At 35.8% G+C, this 20,285-nt stretch overlaps 1 protein-coding gene and 1 pseudogene across 1 annotated transcript; one reads left to right on the top strand and one right to left on the bottom strand.

Moving 5' to 3' along the window:
• Nucleotides 1-469: 469 nt before the first annotated feature.
• LOC127429641 (collagenase 3-like) lies at nucleotides 470-4,506 on the bottom strand (annotated as a pseudogene).
• Nucleotides 4,507-8,179: 3,673 nt separating this feature from the next.
• On the top strand, nucleotides 8,180-19,358 carry LOC127430108 (inositol polyphosphate 5-phosphatase K-like). Its single transcript, XM_051679598.1, is given in 14 exon segments — nucleotides 8,180-8,354; nucleotides 8,765-8,843; nucleotides 11,507-11,611; nucleotides 11,722-11,830; nucleotides 12,388-12,504; nucleotides 12,692-12,867; nucleotides 13,071-13,182; nucleotides 13,317-13,426; nucleotides 15,904-16,138; nucleotides 16,279-16,416; nucleotides 17,812-17,895; nucleotides 17,999-18,103; nucleotides 18,302-18,344; nucleotides 18,347-19,358. Coding segments are annotated over 13 exon segments (1,467 nt in total). The 5' UTR covers nucleotides 8,180-8,354; nucleotides 8,765-8,769; the 3' UTR covers nucleotides 18,406-19,358.
• Nucleotides 19,359-20,285: the final 927 nt, after the last annotated feature.

The raw sequence follows: 20,285 nt of genomic DNA, 5'->3' as shown, positions 1-20,285 counted from the left end.
TTGAAACAGTCTTAACATTCTCTAAACTGTTAGTGCAATTTTCACAACTGTTTTATGGGACGTCACAACTCTACTGCATGTCTGCAAAATGTAACTCACCCAAAACATTTAATTCATGCTTCAAAACCTAGTTATTGTGTCAGTAAATTGGCCAATGCCACCAAAATGGAAAGTTTTTTTTTGTCATCGTGTGAGCCGTACTGGTCAAAATATTTCGATGTTTTTTCACCATGGTAGTCAACCCTGGAAATGTTTGTTATATACAAATTTCATTTTTGTTGACACTGACTGCTTACTGTACTATACAAGAATTGTCAGCTGTCAGTTTTGTCTAGCTGAATGCTATTGTGTATCACACTGTGCTTTTTAGATACCGATTTCAACAGTAGGTAAAAGTTTTCTGGGAAAAGTCAATACTGTACAATACTGTAGTACACAGAAAAAGGATATGCACATTTGTATGTATACAGTACATTTATTTTTGTTGCAATGTGTTACATGTCAACAGAAAATTCACACTTGCATGTCCATTTTTACACATTTCTTACATGTAAAGTCATATAGTGAACAGAAAATGGCCACAAAATGACATCCATGCAAAAAAAAAAAAAAAAACAGCAACAATGAAAAAACCTGCAGAAGTTCTGTAAAAAACAATAAATTGTACCTCCTCACAGTACGTAACACTACAAGTTCCCATCTTCTTGGTGGGCATCCTGTCACTCTTGTTGGTCTGGCCAGAGATTTAACAGACATCGCAAACATTCCATGTCATAGATATTTATGGAATATACATGTATGTCTGACAGATTTTGATAATTTAATAGATAATTTGGCATGTGATGGCTCACACGATGAAAGAATGTTTAGAAGTTGTGAGCAAGCCATGTGCATTTAGTTATTGTGCAAATTGTAGACAGTTGTACTTACTCTTTTGCACACATGTGCCAAAACACATGCAGTTTGCTGAATAAGAAATTCAAATCTGGTGTGAACAAGAAACTAACTGTTCAGAGAACTTATTGTTTAAAAAATAATAACTCTCATTCGTGAATTGAGCAAAAGCGATTGAGAAAAACTGCAATTCAGTTCAGCTTTTGAGAATGTTTGCAGTGTCACTCAACTCACTGTCAAAAGCTTTTAATCTAGTTACATAGATGTGCTGTACCAGCAACATGGACAGATGCTGGGAAAAGAAAAACCAAACATGTGTCCATACGGCCCAGGACCATAAAGGCACAAATGGATTCTGTATGCTTCATGTGATATTTAGTCATGGCAGACCACCCTCCACTGATATTGTGGTGTAATTACAATGCAAAATCATACATATGCAGTATTATTACTGTTATTTATTACATAGCCTACACATTCTTATTATTTTGGCCATTTTTGTATATGTTGCATCTATCTATCTATCTATTATAGTATATTTTTCTATATTATAGTGTATTTTTATATATCAAACAAAGAAAAAGTACTTATGTAGAATAGCCTGGGCATTATGTGATCCAGGAAAGAGAATATGAGGCCTAAGTGCTTATGCTGTGAGAAACATACGGTGCACTCAGCTGTATGCAAACACAGTGGTACAATGCATTCCTAAGGTACTGAGAAACACAGCCAATAGTTAAAGATTACCACAACCAATGGTCAAAGTTACTGTATTATGCTTAAACTGTTATATTCTATTTACTAAAAAGGTATACTTTCATAATAAATGAATTTTAAAGGTTATTTTTTTTAAAAAATGGACTAAAAGCCAGATTTCCACCATTAAAAAGAAATCAGAGAGTCTGTGAAATAATGGTGGCAGACAGCACCCATTGACTATAAAAGAAATAATAAGAGGGGTGTGTATATGAGGTAATTCAAGATAACAAACTGTGTAAAAACTGAGAGTCTGGACCGAGAAAATCAGATGGACAGCTGGCCTTCTCGGGTTTGTTGTTTTGCTCAATAAACTCTAATCTTTGGAACTCCTGACTTCGAGAGTTTTCTTACTGAAAGGGAAAAGAGACTTCAGTATTCCACGACATTATCTATCCATATATCTATCTATCCCACACACACACACACACACACACATTTTCATTTTATTCTTTAAATGCCTTGATGGGCAACTATACAAAGATGAGTGCCAGCATCAAAGCTCAGTTCGGGGTCACACTTGTTTGGAGCCTCAGGTTTGGGCTTGACTTTTCTGTGGTTGGGGTTTGGACCTATGATTGAACCAAAAGCAAATTAGAATCAGTATAATATTTTGAATGATCTAAGATATTTAGTAAATCAGGCAGTATTAAATATAACTCCCCATAAGGGGCAGTGCTGGCTCAGTGGTTAAGGCTCTGGGTTATTGATCAGAAGGTTGGGGGTTCAAGCCCCAGCACTGCCAAGATGCCACTGTTGGGCCCTTGGCCCTATCTGCTCCAGGGGCACTGTATCATGGCTGACCCTGCACTCTGACCCTAGCTTAGCTGGGATATGTGAAAAAAAGAATTTCACAATATATATGCAAGTGTGATAAATAAGATAAATTAAAAAAATAATAATAATAATTAAAGAGACTGGATTCCTTTAATGTCCTCTTCAGATAGAGGGTAACATTGGGCATAAGAATACATTGGGTGCAACAGAGGAATGGGCCATACGAAGAGCATGACCAAATTCACTGGCAGTAACCAAGAAGAGATTATATGCTGCAAAGAACACAATTTAAATTATTAGTTTAAAAAACAGATTTATGTTGTTCTAATGCACACAATTCCATCAGGTGTTGTCACTTATGTATCTGTAGGATTTACCATGATTGTCTATGGTCCATGTTTCATCCTCATCAAAGTGTATGTCTCCACCAATGTTGTGTCCTGGCAGATAAGCTTGGGCAGGAAGCCCCTCAGGTCCATTAAATGGGCTGGAGTCTCCATGTTCTATCAATCACAAAGACAAAAAGAATGTTGAAATATTAAAGTTAAGTATTCTTTCTTTTATTCCCACAATCACACTGTTTAATCAGCAGTGAAAATGGTGGTACCTTTTGTTCCAAGCTGATTATGATATCCACATTTTCCTCATAAAGTTTCTTAAACCGCAGTGGAGTCACATCACTCCAGACATTTATATTAAGATTTCTTTAAAAATGCATTGAAAATACATGTGAAATATAAATGTATGTATAAAGATTTCTTACGGAGCTGCTTTTGGCTGGAAGTGATTTGTTGAGTTATGTTGGTAAAAGGCATGTGTTGAGAAATCTCACCTGAGATGACGTAATGTGTCTTGTGAGGAGGAACCAGGTCCTACCAGCTGTAGCAAATAATTAATTAACTCCAAGTTTAGTGTGTGCATGTGAGCAGCATGTTTGCTGAAGGAGATTCTCCTCTCATCCCTTCCTTCATGAGAGATTTCCTATGGAGTTGTTGCATGCTTGACTTTGTAAATTCATTACTTTTAGTTTTCTATGTTTTTGTTTATCCATAGTTTATTGATGCTATTATTTCCTAAACTAGTTCATATGCAATTCTGAAATGCTATGTGTGAGTTTTCATTCATGCAGTCTATCAGTGGGTACTGTTTATAGTATTTAGATTATAATGTCATTCTTTTTGGTAAGCTGTCGTATCAGTGATCTTTATTATACTTTATACTATTTGGATGTCTTATAATTTACACTTCATGGGAAGTGGGATGTATTTTTCATGATGTTTACTGTTTATAATTATTAATGCATTTTGTATTCAATTGATATTGTTGTACTGGTGTTTCACTGTTTCTTATTGATTATTCTATATACAATACAACTCTATGGCTTGATTCCAATGCTGCTGACAAGAAAATAAATGATCATGGCATTAAGAGCTGGACTTATTGTATTTTAATGGGCACACCATCCTGGTAGCACATATCCAAACCAAATGAGTAGGCTTAAAGGTTGTTTGTACTTAGTTGTTTTTTTTTTTTAACTTCAAATGGATACTACACTGATTTAAAGAGAGTATAGAAGAATTAGAAGATTGTACAGTTTAGAGGCCCTATAAAATAGCGTAATATACTTCCAAGAATTGTTCATGTGTGATATAAAAATACAGAACTACAAGAAATCTAATTAAAATATATAAATTTACAGATAAAGATAAAACTGAATGAAAACTACCTTTCACCGCTTTAGGTAACTATCAATATTTTATTTAAGGTATTTTTATTAAATATTACATTTTTTTAATTTTTTTTTTTAAATAAGAAAAAACTTGACATGCCTCTTTTCACATATCTTTTTAATCCCAAGGTTTCAACAACAAATACAAACCTGAAAGTCACATTTATTGTTTTCTATTTGAGGTCTCTGGGAAAGAGATTATATTCAGCCACATCTGGAACCCCACAGTGTGGCATTTCCATGTTGCCATCCAGCTTACCTGTCACTTCCAACCTAAAAAAAAACCTCTGGCATCTCTCGTATCTTCTCCGACGGCTTTCCTTCTCCCCGGAGACCAGCTGGCATTCCATAGTACCTTCTGAGATATTTCTAGAAACATTCCAAGAACAGGAGAATTAATAGGCAAAGCTCAAATCTGAAATAAAAACTATCCAAATCCAAGTCGCCCTACCTCAGCTAATAACACCTTCCCTTATAGAAAAACCACATGAATTTCCCATGTTTTCCACATGTGTTTTTGCACATGTGAAATACATGTGATTTTTCTGTAAGGGTTTTCTTTCTCCTCCGTTAAAAGAGGTTTTGAAAACGTGTGTGGCAATCACCAACAAAATCACAGCTGTGAGCTCCATGCTAACTGGATAACATTCTGCTTGGCCTGACTAGGATCTTTATAGTCTCCTCTCCTGTCCATAATTGTTTGTGATTCATTTAAAAGTACCCTGGCCAATTCACCACTTCCTCTAAGCACACAGCCAGGAAAGTGTGGTTACAAACTGCTTTTAGGACATCTGAGTGAGCAATGATATCACTGCAAAAATTTATTTATTTTTTCTCCCCTTTTCTCCCCAATTTGGAATGCCCAATTCCCAATGCACTCTAAGTCCTCATGGTGGCGTAGTGACTCTCCTCAATCTGGGTGGTGGAGGTGGTAGATGAATCTCAGTTGCCTCCGCGTCTGAGACCATCAATCCGTGCATCTTATCACATGGCTTGTTGAGCCCGTTACCACGGAGACATAGTGCGTGTGGAGGCTTCACGCTATTCTCCGTGGCATCCACGCACAACTCACCATGTGCCCCACCTAGAGCGAACCACATTATAGCGACCACGAGGAGGTTACCCCATGTGACTCTACCCTCCCTAGCAACTGGGCCAATCTGGTTGCTTAGGAGACCTGGCTGGAGTCACTCAGCACACCCTGGATTTGAACTCGTGACTCCAGGGGTGGTAGTCAGTGTCTTTACTCGCTGAGCTACCCAGGCCCCCACTGTAAAGATTTCTTAAGGCACATGTCTTTAAACATAATTTGTTTGTTTATTTGTTGGGACTTTCCATAAGAATTACAATAAGATTGTTAATGGTGGTTGTCCCCGGTTTAACACATTAATGGAGTGACAGAATTCTTGAAATGTGACTTTCCTTCTCCGCACCTCTGTAAAGTACACACATCAACCAGACAATTGTCTAGCTTTCTGACCACTTTGATTTTAAAGAAGGTATGTAAATATAATACTATACTGCTCAACGGCACTTGATTATAGAAAACAGTTTGACAAAAAATATGATATCTTTACAAAGTAGTTTTCACAATTATAGGTTAGTAATAATGAACACTTTTGGAATTTCAAGTTGTTAAGCTTGTATCATCAGACCATGCTTTTGACGAAATTTGATGTTATGTCTGCCAACTATGAAAGACAGTAATATTTTGGATTAATTGTCATTGTTCATCTGATAAAACAAAACAACCCACATTTGTGTATGCGCAATGTAGAATTGCAGATCCTGTTGTCTGACACAGGTACTGAATTTGAATGTTTGTTTGTGCTGTGGGAATGAAAAACACAATGCAGAAGTGCAAAGCACTTTTTCATTAAAACAAATCAAAACATCATCAAAAAAAGTTAATGTATCTGAAATCCCGAGGATGATGAGCCATGGTGGCAAGAGAAAGACAGCAAGCGAGGGAGAGCGAGAGAGAGAGAAGCAGGAGCTAGCCACAGCAACCGTGTAAATAAATGCAAAAATGCTGATCGCAGCAAAATGGGGAATTTTCCTAGTATAATGTAGGCCATGTCACACATCTGTCGGGATGTTTGAGGAAGGAGATGTTGTGAAATGAAGAGCTGCTTCTAGTATTGAGTGGTAAAAGACTACGGTTGCCAACTTTTCGCCACACAAATACGGGATGCTTGAGCATTTTGAGAGCTTCAATAGGCCTATGGGACTGGGGTCATCTTTGAGCATTTTTCTGTTTAAATATGGAAAACAAATATCTTCAATACGGGACATTTCATCATCTGACCGGGGTGAAGATGTGGGTGGTCTATGTTTTTATTCTCTTCTGTCCTATACAACTGATAGACCTATTTACTATACAGTATATTCCATACAGCACAGTTTACGATATGTAACATAATTTGTCACTTCTTTTATTTAACTTCTTATCATTAATTAATTCTGCAGTTAGTTTTTAATAACTTGTAACGTTTAACTAGGTAGGGTGTTTACACTTAAATTAAATGATCAAGATGTGCAGCAAATTATCAAGATGCGTGTTTGTTTAGCAAACTTAATATCAAGACATTAAAAGTCATGTAAATGTAATGTTTATTAAAAAGAAAATTATTTCAAATTAACAATTAGAACAAAGGGATAGTTCACCCAAAAATGAAAACTCTCATCATTTACTTACCCTCATGCCACCCCAGGTGTGTATGACTTCCTCTGCAGTACACAAATTAAGATTTATTAGAAGAATATCTCAGCTCTGTTCGTCCATACAGTGCAAGTGAATGGTGACTAAAACTCAAAAAGTCCAAAAAGCACATAAAGGCAGCATAAAATTAATCCACAAGACTCTAGTTGTTAAATCCATATCTTCAGAAGTGATATGATAGGTGTGGGTGAGAAACAGATAAATATTTAAATCTTTTTTATTTTATTTTTTTATTTTTTATTTTTCTAAAGTGAAAGTGAACGTATAGATTTATGGTAGAAAAAGGACTAAAACATTTCTCTGTCAAGTTTTTATATTTCTTAGCTTACAGAAAAGTGAGAAATACACTGTCAACTGTGAATTAAAAATGTTGTTTTCCAAATTTCTGTCTTAAAATTATAATAATGCCTCCATTTATTATTAATTCAATTCAAGTTCTGCTTTAAACTGAATAAAATTACCTTGAAATATTTCCAGTTCCAAGAGTGGCTATGTGCTTACCATCAATTCACTGTTCTTACCAATATTGCAGTCAGGACTTTGACAAAAAAATAACCTATCTACATTACTACTGCCTGGGTTCAAAATTAAGCTTATCCCCTATTGAAATGGACAACTGTTTAATTTCACTTAAAATAATAATAATAATAATAATAATAATAATAATTTTCAGTTAAATGGGTGATTCTGTACTATAGGTACTTGACCTGATTTTTTTTTCAGGTCAGGTAAAAATTTCCATACAGTCTTCTTTCTATCTAAAACTGAATTTCTTCACATTCCATCTTTACGCAATAATGTATTTCTTTTCCACAGCATTCTCCGAAAATTCTGAAACAGTTAATGACAAAAAATTAAATAAAAATAAATGAAAAAATAAATAAAATAAAAATACATATTTTCTCATGGGAAGTGATGGTTACCTTGATATTTTATATTCTTATATTTGGCATACAGTGAAACCATAGATGTGGGAGCCAGGCAAAATTGGTTTGACCAAAAATAAAAAAATAAAATTGCATTCATATCGCACATAATTGCTCAGGACAAAGTAATATGTCACATATAACTAACTATTTTCTTTCCAGTATATTTATTCAGCCATTTACTTTTAATAAAAAGAAAATCTCAAATAGTTTTTCTACTGTCGGTACTACAAAGTATCAGAAGTTATAGAATCTATAACCATCCAATCAGAAGGCGTCGTCAAGCTGGTGACGTATAGACAACTTTCGTCCAATCATTTGACGTCTAAATGTAAAATCCTTGGAGTTGCCGGAATACGGGTGGGAAGAAAATAATGCCGCTTCTGAAGGACATTTATTTTAAATTTTTAGCAGCCATGTTTGTTTGAGTGATATTTGCCTGTAGTTTCACACACTCTCTCATGTAAATACAGTGCGCAGCTCGTGATGTGATGAGGTATTTTATTTCTACTAATAGTTTCACACCATAAAGACAAACGCGATTTATCAGGTAGTTTGTATATTGTTTTTTTTAAAGTGATCATCCTAGATTTTTGTCTTTAATTTAGTGCATGATTAGAAGTTGCAGCTTGTGCATGATAGGAATTATTGCCTTAATCTGCTCTGAGTTTAATTCATTCAACTCCGTATTGTTAATGAAGTCTGATAACATTTGATACTGTATTTAATTCTGACTTTGTATATCCAAAGTGATATATCCGAAGCGAAATGTAAAAGCCAGGTAAATAAGCAAATATTCTTATTATAACTTGCATTAAACATGTTGAATTTACTTTGAGCTGTGGTTCTGTGCTCTGAAAGATAGTCTGGATGTTTTCTCTAAAGGATGTTTGAAAAAATATTATGCATTCTTTATAAGTCATGTTGATCTGTAATAACATGTGCTTTTATGTTTGACAGGTGAAATGAAGGAGGAGGATTTAAGTGCCCTGAATTCTGTCAGTCTGGAGCAGAAAGACAGCAAGATGGACACTCTTGGGTATGTGATCTTATTATTCGTTTAGCATATGCTTTCTTATTCAAAGTGATTTATAGTACTTTTTACTATAAATAAGGTCCCCTTGGAGTAATCCAGTGGGCCTCAATGGTTTGCCCCTTCTTGGATTTGAACCTTCACATATTGCATTCCCGGGCAAGAATTTGAACCACTAAGCCACAAAAACTACAGTCTTAACATCTGTCAGTGAGCAGTGAATGCAGGTATCATAAACTAAAATTTCATTATGTTTTTTGCCTTGGAGCAACGGGAAGGACAGTGGCGGATTTAGGCATGGGTGACATGGTCAGCCGCCCTGGGCTGCATTTTCCCCTGGGGGGAGGGGGGGTTGTTGTGCTGTGCGTGGTTGTTGCTTTTGTTGTCGACTTTTTGTGTTTCAACATTCAGAATTCTCAGATGAAAGGTGAACAATGTAGCCTCTTATTGTTGGGAAAAATGGTGCAAGAATAAAGCAGGGATTAGACCAATTGGGATTAGCTTTCACAACACACTCTGGCGTTATGACAGGTTTCTGTTCATTTGAAAATCCCATGAGAGGTTTCAGTGGTTAATTGGAGCCCCAAACTTTTTTTACAGTTCCACCTTATAAGCAGCAGTTTCATAACACTATAGATATCCTTTAATTAATTAATATGAAAGTTCTAGTTGACAAAACAAGGCCAGTTTATTTCCTATTATCTATGTACAATTCAAAGCCAAAAGCATATCGATATTTTTTCACACCTGTAATCCTTTATATTTGAGATAAGTGATGTATATGTTATCATTTGCTTTGGAGACTAAAACATGCAATCAACATATAGGCTAAACATATAGCAGTAATGACAGATCTGAAATGATAAGTGAGTTTGAAGGACATTATTTCCCTTAGAATTCAAGAGACATTTAGAAACTGAAGCAAAACCAGTTGAGACCACTGGTCTATGCTGAAGGTGTTGGATTGGGTGTAGGCCCTTATTTAACCAGATTAGCATTGTAATCTCTAAATATAAAAGTCCGCTTAAACTTCGGCCCCATTCCACAATCCCTCGGCAAGCTCACACTTTACTCTTTTCTTAATAATCGGAAGTGCTTTGCTAGCTTTGCTTCCCTGGAACTCTGGACTAAATATTTATCAAGACATACTCTAATACCTGAAGTCTCATTCCAATTTGAGATATTTTTCATTCTGTTTTCACATGACCAACAAGTTTTTTGAGTGAGGGCATTGACAAGAAGCATGGAAGAAATAGCAGATTTGTTTAACGCAAAAACGCGAGTGCGTGCTGACAGTGTGGCCAGCACTGGTACACAGTCGACCAGCAGCCGTCTTCATGTGCGACAGCGTCTGGCTATGCTTATGACCTGCGTGGACGATCTGGACCCTGATGATAAACTGCACACCCAGGTGGCTAAAATGTTAGATTGGGCTTTTCTCATCTGCGGAGAGAGGGCTGGTCGACCCAAAAAAGATCACTTCAGGTTTAGTCTTTATTGTTATTACTGCTCTTGTTGTTTGTAGTTGTCGGATCTACAGTAACTGCTTGTTTCTTGCTTGGTTTGTGGCAAAAAGTGGGGAAAAAAACAGGCCTGCATTGTAAATTTGTTATTTATTTTATTCTTCAGACGTTTTTAACTTTTGCGTTTTTACATTTACATTTAAACATTTGGCAGATGCTTTTGTCCAAAGACACTTATTACAGGGACAATCTCCCCCGGAGCAACCTGGAGTTAAGTGCCTTGCTCAAGGACACAATGTTGGTGGCTGTGGAGATCGATCCGGCAACCTTCTGCATACCAGTTCTGTCCTTTAGCCCACTATGCCACCACCACTCCTTTTTCATAGGTTAGAGGTCAAATGGGTAAATGGATTGAGCGGTTTCAGAAGCTGCTGTGTGCTATGCTTAATTTCATGGACCGATTAATTGAAATGGTGTTATTGTTCATCAGAACAGTTACTGTATGTGAGGACATGTGGGAGTTAGCAGTTACTTGGATGGAGTTATTATAAATGAATTACTTAAAAAGAAGGAAGAACAGGAATTTTATCAAACACCTTTTAACTAATGACTAACTAATTATTTCTCTTTCCTTCCTTCCTTCCTTCCTTCCTTGCTTGCTTGCTTGCTTGCTTGCTTGCTTGCTTCCTTCCATCCATCCTTCCTTGCTTATTTCCTGCCTTTCTTCATTCCTTCCTTTTTCCTCTCCCTTGCTCCTTTCCTCCTTATTTCCTTCCTTCCTTTTTCGTCTTTCTTGCTCCCTTCCTTTCCCTCTCCCTACCTTCTTTTTTATTTTCATCCATCTTTCCTTCCTTTCTGTCTTTCCTTCCTTTCTCTCTTTATTTCCTTCCTTCCTTTTTCCTATTCATTTCTTTCTTCCTTTCTTATTTTTCTTTCCTTTTTCTTCCTTTTCCTCTCCCTACCTTCTTTTTTTATTTCCTTCCTTTATCCATCCTTCCTTCATTTCTTATTTCCTTTTTCCTCTTCCATCCTTTTTTCCTCTTTCTTCCTTTTCTCTATTCCTTCCTTCCTTTCTCTGTATTTCCTTCCTTCCTTTTCTCCATCCTTTCTTCCTTTCTTATTTCCTTCCTTTTTCTGCTTCCTTCCTTTTCCCTATTACTTCCTTCCTTACGTCCTTCCTTTTTCTTCTTTCCTTTCCTTCAACAGGCTTTATGTTGTCACATGGAATGTGGGCACAGCAGAGCCTCCTGATGATGTGAACTCTCTGCTTCAGCTCAGTTCTCCAAAGAAACCAGACCTCTACGTGATTGGGTGAGTTCAAACATTATCATATTAAGAACTGATATTTCCAAAAGCCAGGTTATCTCATCTCGGAAGAATGGATGGATGTCTTTACCTCTGTGATTGCTACTCTTGTTCAGTCTACAGGAGGTGAAAGCAGCACCTCTGAAGTTTGTCACAGACTTGGCCTTCGAGGACTCCTGGAGTCATCTCTTCATGAACACACTGGCTCCTTTTGGATTTATCAAGGTGCTGATTGTTTCTGCTTCATCTTATCATGGTTTGATCGATATGCTAATAACATAATTCACAGTGGAAGGTGCTGGGTGCTTATTTGATGTTCATAGGGAAGATAACACTGACCCACTGGACTCATATTTGCTCTGAACGCTTTTGCAGATATAGAGTAGCTCTCATTACTGGTTCTAGGTGATTCAAAGGTTAAGTATGTTCACCAACAGGAAAGACAAACAGAATTGCAAAAATTATGATTGTGTCCAAACCCATTTAATTTTTTGCCCCACAAATTCGCAAATCATTCACTGCATTTTTCACCAATAAAGAGAGCATTGTTTTCAGACTACCACAGAGACACCAAGTTTACACTCTTTGGGAAGTCAACCTAGTAATAGCTTGCTGACAGCTGTTTCTGCGCATTTATTTGGATATTAGGAGGTATTTTAACATAAAATAAAAAAATAATACACTTCACGTTTAAATTGTATTTTGAGTCTATTCAAGGACTGTTTTTTTGTTTGGCACAATTATATTTTCTCACCCTTTCTCTTTCATTGTTACCCGTTCAGGTGTCCTCCATACGGATGCAGGGTCTACTCTTGCTTTTCTTTTCCAAACTGGAGCACGTCCCCTTTATCAGAGACATTCAGGTCACTTATACCCGAACAGGACTCTATGGATACTGGGTAAGAGCATGTCAGTGCAAACAGCTCGGGATCAACAAACATATCAGTATATGAAATTGTAGCAACAGTTATGCAGCAGCTGACACAAAATATTTTGTTGTCATAGTGGTTCACAGTACATACTGAATAGTGCACCAGTTTGTTTGTTGATTTGCTTTAATTAATCTCTTATTTTCTTGTGTCTAAGGGTAACAAAGGGGGCGTGTCCATTCGTCTTTCCTTCTATGGTCACATGCTCTGCTTCCTGAACTGTCACCTAACTGCCCACATGAACTTCGCCTCCCAGAGAGTGGATGAATTTGAGTACATTCTAGATGCTCAGACGTTTGATGCCAAAAACACACCACGGATTCTTGACCACAAGTCAGTCCATGATGATGTTTTTGGAATAGTAACTGCGTACAAAAATTCTGTGTATTGTGCTGATTTTTTAACATTTTTATTTTAGAATGATTTAGTGGTACAGATAATCACTCTTTATTTATTTATTTTTTGTTTTTATAATTAATTTAAATGTTTCATTTTTGGAAATGAATTCTCCCCCAACTCATGTTTTGATTATCCAGGGTTGTGTTCTGGTTTGGGGATTTAAATTTTCGTATTGAGGACCATGGTATGCACTTCATTCGAAACTGCATCAACAGCCAGCGTTTCAGTCTTCTGTGGTCTAAAGATCAGGTACTGATTATTCTTCATTTATAATATTAGTAGTAACATTGCAACCTCAGGAAACTTTGTAAAGATGTATAGAAACAATTTATTTGCAAGATTAGTAACTGACTTGTCTCATGTTCATGGCAATATCTCTGCAGCTCACCTTGATGAAGAAGAAGGAAGCTGTTTTGCAGGAGTTTGAAGAGGGACCTCTCGACTTTCAACCCACCTATAAATTTGATTTAAACTCAGATAACTACGATTCAAGGTAGTTGAAAAACATACATCCATGTAACATTTTGCAGCATATCCTGCAGTATATTACACATTCTTTTCTTTTTTTTCATTCATTGATTTTAAAGTTAACATGACATTAAAATGGACCCTATTTAATTATACACGTTCTTGGAATAATTGTGCACAAATCGTCAGTGCCCTTTATTCCAAAGGAAAAAAAAGTTTGTCGTTGTAATTTTCCATCAAAATGCAATAACTTGCTCTGCCTCTGAAACAACTTTCCATTTCAACTGACATCACCAAGCCCTCTTATTTTTCAACTCCTCCCCTCCAACCATCTGGCTCCATTCTGGAATAGATCACCCACTTTTCATAATTCGATAAATTCCTGATGGATAAAATCAAGTTCTGCATTTTTTATTTTTTGTATTGAATATCCTGTTTCCCCCTGAAATTCATCAGATATCATCAGATACTAATATAAAATGGGTTGCGAATGTCATTTTATGTTGACTTAAATTACAGTTCCTAATCCCTCCAGTAGCCGTGAGGAAAGTTCATCATAATACGTTGAGTCTTCTCCAATTCCTCTTCCATGGCATTTTGACCTGTCAGATGTTCACACATATTCTCTTTTACCCCTGCAGGGTGGAGAAAACTTGGTTTGGTTTTAAGTAAGCTTTACATTTTCCACTGTGCTTGTCTAGCATTGTGCCAGCATTCTTTAAATTGCTCCCTAATTGTAGCATTTCAGCAACTAAACGTTTTTTTTTTTAATCTTAGCCCTAAAGCCTGGCAGATCTCATCCACTCAAGACCATACACATTAAAGGGATAGTTCACCCAAAAATGAAAATTCTCTCATAATTTACTCACCTTCATGCCATCCAAGATGTGTATGACTTTCTTTCTTCTGCTGAACACATACAAAATTTTTGAAGAATAGTTCAGCTTTGTTGGTCCATACAATGCAAGTGAATGGTAACCAGATTTTTGAAGCTCCAAAAGCAAATGAAGACAGCATAAAAGTAATCCATACGACTCCAGTGGTTTCATCCATGTCTTCAGAAGTGATATGAGTGTTGATGAGAAACGGATCAATATTTTTTACCATAAATCTCCACTTTCACTTTCACATTCTTTTACTTTTGTATTTTGGAGATTTTCATTCTTTGTGCATATCGCCACCTACTGGACAGGGAGGAGAAGTTATAGTAAAAAAGGATTTAAATATTGATCTGTTTCTCAATCACACTTATCATATTGCTTCTGAAAATATGGATTTAAGCACTGGAGTCATATGGATTACTTTTATGCTGCCTTTATATGCTTTTGGAGCTTACAAATGTGAGCAGAAATATTCATATTAAAATCTTTGTTTGGGTTCAGCAGAAGAAAGAAAGTCATACACATCTGGGATGGCATGAGGGTGAGTAAATGATGAGAGAATTTTCATTTTTGGGTGTACTATCCCTTTAAAGCAGACTAATGCCTTTCATGACCCCCGTCCCACTACCCTTTTGTAACACTGCTTAGTTATTGTTTAAATTAAGTACCATAAATAAACCATTAACAAACTTGCAAATAGATAATAATTTCATTCTGTGTTTGTAGTTAGTTTGATAGGATTATATGTTGCAAAGAGCTTAAGTAAGTAATAATTTCAGCTTTTTTTCAGTGCTGTTGTTTGTTTAGTCCATTAGTTGTTCAAACGTTCCAACGTACAAGGTCATAAGGCATGGGAATGAGTTGCTTAGTGAAAATGCCCTTTTGACCTACTGGATGTACAGTATTTATGGTCTTTCTGAAGGAGATGCAACAGGAACATATCTTGGACTCACATTCCAGACCCTAAAGGACCTTTTTTTATTTTTTTTTTTTATTGGTTTGAACACTTTGTAAACGTGTTAGAAAAATGTTTTCCATCAGTTAGTCCTTGTGTATTTGGTGTGAGGACTTTGCAACTGAACATAAACTCCATGGCTTAGCTTAGTTACTGTTTTTATAAAATAAATGTTTCAAAGATAAGCCAAAGTTTTTCCAGTAAAAAGTGCACTCAGTAATTTTTGTTCATATTTTCCACGTATAAAGTACACTCACATGGAACTGGACTCCAGGCACATTAGTAGGCAGGTAGAAGTTGTATTTTAAATGGAGTGGGTTGCCTCTTTGGGGCAGACATGTTGAGATCCCATGACCAGCTGAAAACTACTCACAATTATGTCAGTAACCTCTCTGCTATTGGACACTTCTGCTCGCAGAATAAATTAATTATGGCTGACTGCGGATAGTGTATATCTAAAATGGCATCTGTAACTAAAAACTATTGCTTTTTCATAATGCTGCATTTACACTGACAGGTGTAAGTAAAAAGACGATGGTCATATCAGTCAGTGCAACATAAAAAGTTAATGAGTGCACTTCTAAAAGTGCTTCAGAAATCAATAATAAATAAAATAAAAAATAGCAGCTCTTTCAATCCTCTTTTCCTCCCTTTATGTCTGACTAGTGGAAAGAAACGAAAGCCTGCATGGTGCGATAGAATTCTCTGGAGAGTAATGTCCAACTCCTCACCGACAGAGGAACCCAACAAAGAAGGTAACAGTGAAGACGAGCTGAAGAAGAAACTGGTGGGGGACCAGGAGGAAGAGTTTCCTCTCAAAGTGACCCAGGAATTTTACACCAGTAAAATGGAGTATGGCGTTAGCGACCACAAGCCCGTTGTTGGCGTCTTCCGCTTGGAGGTGGGGAGTCATTGAGTTTGGCTAAACAGTTTTTATTTACCCACTGTGGTATACTCTTATTCTATAAAATACAGGACCTTCAGCTAGAATGATACGTTAAATTGAGTTTTATCACCTTTTCTATGTTTCCCTGTTATCAGCTGAAAAAGATGTACGAGACGCCCTTGGTTCAAGTGTGTGCTGAGGGAGAGTGGAGTGCTGACTTTGATGCCCTGATAACCTACAGCCGTCTTCAGCCTTTTGCTTCCAGTGCCTGGGACTGGATTGGCTTATATAAGGTTGGGATCCAATGTGGGAGGGGTTCTTTAGACTATTTACTGTATGCAAATTTCTATTTCACACTGGATTATTTCACACTGATTTTTATTATAATTGGGGAATAACACAAGCACATTTGGACCTGGCAAATTTTCTAACAATACTCTTAAAGAAATATGCCAGGTTCAATACAAGTCCAGCTGAATTGACAGCATTTGTGGCATGATGTTGATTACCAAATATATATATATATATATATATATATATATATATATATATATATATATATATATATATATATATATATATATATATATATATATATTGACTTGTCCCTCCTTTTCTTTTAAAAGCAAGAATCTGGGTTACAATGAGGCACTTACAATGGAAGTAAATGGGGCAAATCTGTGTAAATGTTACAACACTCACTGTTTCAAAAGTATAGCCACAAGTTGTAAACAGTTATATTAATCATTTTAGTGTGATATAATTTCATACTAACCTTTTCTGTGTAAAGTTATATCTAATTTTACAACTTTGTTGCCATTTTTGACCAAATCACTTTTTTCCAATGTAATAAAAATGGTTTCCTTTATCTGAGCAGTATAAGACTTGGTGACTTTTACTTCACTTGCCATCTGAACACACACAAAAAAATTGGAATTGATCCGATAAGTCTAAGTGGTCTTAAAAAAAAAAAAGGCGCCTTCTTTCTTTGTAACTCCAGGTCAGGTTTGACTGCAAGTAATAATGTGATGTCATTGCAAAAACTGACACTTCAAAACAGTTAAAAAAATCAAAACCAATGTTTAACTTTGAAAAATAATTGTTTGATAATGTCTAAATACATATCCAAATGCATAACTTGTGATAAAATGTAGAATTACTACATAGTAGGTGACTTCACAGAACACTGCAGCCACCTACTGGCTATTATTGTAATAACATGATTTTCAAGTCATGTTATTTTTCTTTTTACACCAGATGGCAGCAATCTGCTCCAATACATGACACATTCTCATATTTTCTTCATGGTTTAACTTATAAAAGTGTAGGTTTTAACTGTTGCAAAGTTACATATAATTGCTTATTTGCATATGCAAATGAATGGTGAATTTGAGAAATGTTTATGGAAAAAGTTCTAAAAATCATAAAATCTCAAAAGAAGTGCATAATTTTATTGTTTTTACTTAAGGGAAGAAGACATTTTATAATTTCTTAAAATAAATAAATAAATAAAATACATGATTACTGTATCCAGTCAAATTTGACCAGGATCGGTAAACAACAACTTTTGTCAGTGTCAGTGCTCACTGCTCGGCTGACTGTCCTTTGAGATATAATATGAAATACAAAAAATATTTGATTTTATCCATGGGTTCTGTAATACAGACTTTGTGTTTGTCACTTCACAGGTTGGTTTTAAAAGTGTTTCAGACTATATCATGTACGCTTGGGTGAAGGACGACCAGGTGGCTTTCAATGATGAGCTCTTTCAGGTATGCGACATTTTACAGTTTTAAAGACTTTATTATAGATGTTACATTTTGAAACTTTTTTTTTTTTTTTAGAAGATTTGAATCTTAATTCCTTTTTTCACAGGTTTATGTGAACAAAGATGAAATTCCAGTTTTTGGGGGAGAATGTGTGCTATGTTATTACAGCAGCAACCTGCAGTGCATTGTCGGTATTAGTGAACCTTTTAATGTGAGTAAAAGTGCAGCTTTATTTTATGTTCTATATAAGGAAAATGTATACTCTCTTTAATGCATTTATCCTGTGGCATCGTAAATGAGATGCATGGTAGTTATCAGAATATATCTGATCCTGTTTTGCTTTAATTTAAAATATTCTTTTGATTCACTGTTATGGCTTTATAAATATTTAAAATTATCTTCATTTTAGGTGCAGGAATCCAGAGTGGCGATTGAAGAGGGTTTAGCGCCTGAAAAATCAATGGACTAGATCAGGCAGTTGCCAGTTACTGTCCAGATACGGCTGAGCCTTAATACTTTTTAGAGAGCACATTGTTTCATGCACTATCTGCCCACCTTTCTAAACACCTGCACCTCAGATATCAAACCAAATAGACCTGTGAATTTAAGCAAGAGCAATTTTAATGCAAAATTTGAATTGGCTTTTATTGGTATGTGATGTCATACTATGTATATTCTTTTCTATTCTTGTTTTTCTTTTTTTAAAGGAACATTTTTAAATATCAGGTAGATGGTGGTAATCTGAATAGGCACATGTCAGTTTTTACTTTAATTCCTGGAAATGATTCTAAAAAGTCTCTCAAAAGCAGTTATTACAAACAAAGGAAATCATTCCAGTAATATTTTTTATATGAATACTTTAGCAAGACTGATGCAGTTCACATAATTCTCACCACAGCCTTACGATTACCACATTCTTTCCAAATATTTACCAAAATGTTTATTAGTCTCCGTCAAATGTCAGTGTTTATTGTTGCTGCTATTTTATCATTCCTTTTCAACTTAATGTGGACTGTTACACTGTAAAACATTTGCACTGTTTAATTGAGTACTTTTATGACATGTTTACTTTGTTTGGATCTATTTATGACTGTAACTCATACCGAAGTGGTATTATAATATTGTGTTTGTCTTACTGAATCAGTGAATAATTGAAGGATCTTATTAATTATTACTCTGTATAATTTGACCAAGTATATTTTATTAATGTAGATGGTAAAATTTGATAATATATTCATGCTAAATATAAACAGGCTATGTGCAATGTTCTGCTAAAGTATTTGTTGACTCAAGAATGTATGTTTGTTGTTTTAATGTTAGACTATGCTTATATATAAATAGAATATATTTGTATAAATTTATACTGTACAAAATTTAAAAGAATCTAATAGCCAGAGTGAGCTTTTACATTTCTAAACCACTACAAATGCATTCTGATGGTATGAAATAAATGTTATTTAAATTCATTTTTGAACCTGTTACAGGGTGCATTGCTGTTGTGACATGAAAATGGCAACTGTTGCTACTAAAAAAATGTAACGTTTAAAATTCATCTGAGATCAAAGGCAACGCTGCCTCCTAGCGGTTAAACGGTTAGGTTGCCATGGTTACCGTGTTCTTTCCTTCCCGGCAGTGTTTAAAGTGTCAGCTGTTTCAACAAACATTCATATCAAAGAGGTAAGACAGTGGGCGTTTCTCAATACCAAGTACGCCAAGTTCGGACTTGCGTACTTGGGAGTTCGGACTTGGCAAGTTCGACTCGGGGAGTACAAACTCCCGAGGACGGGAGGACGCAGTACGGAACAGTAGCGTACTTGATGACGTCACCATCTCAGCTGGTCTTGGCAATACGTGCCTACTCCACTTATCTTTACTGTAATGTATATTTATAATAAAACGAAATACGATATAAAACACAACCCTGCCTCTTTTCGTTTTCATTTTAAAAATATTAATATGTATATATTTTTAGTGTTCTTAGATCTGTAGCCTACATATAAATAGCCAGTGGCGGGAAAAGTCTGTGGAAGGTTGCTGTTGTGGACGTTGCGTGAAGGTATGAATGAGGATAAAATTAGACGTCACACATAAGAAAAGTAAAAAACAATAACAGTCAAAATGGATCAGACCCGGATTGCCATTGCCGTTGGTATGCTTTGTAAAGAAGCTGAAGAGGAGGCTGCCAAACTGAGGCAGCGAATCCGTCAAAGAAGAGCCAGGATGCGGTGGAGGATGGAGAGGAGATGTGCCACATTAGCATGTCTCTCTAACTTTGTACGTTTGTCTAATAAGTATGCTTTTTAACATGTCTACGTATTTATATGTAGACTTGACAGTTTACTTGGTACACTTAGGTAAAAACTAATGCAGTTTAATATTGTATAAAATCTTTA

The sequence above is a fragment of the Myxocyprinus asiaticus genome, chromosome 39 (assembly GCF_019703515.2).
Source record: "Myxocyprinus asiaticus isolate MX2 ecotype Aquarium Trade chromosome 39, UBuf_Myxa_2, whole genome shotgun sequence".
Classification (NCBI taxonomy): Eukaryota; Metazoa; Chordata; class Actinopteri; order Cypriniformes; family Catostomidae; genus Myxocyprinus; species Myxocyprinus asiaticus.
The sequence above is the reverse complement of the archived record's forward strand: the minus strand, read 5'-3'. Positions and strand labels throughout refer to the sequence as shown.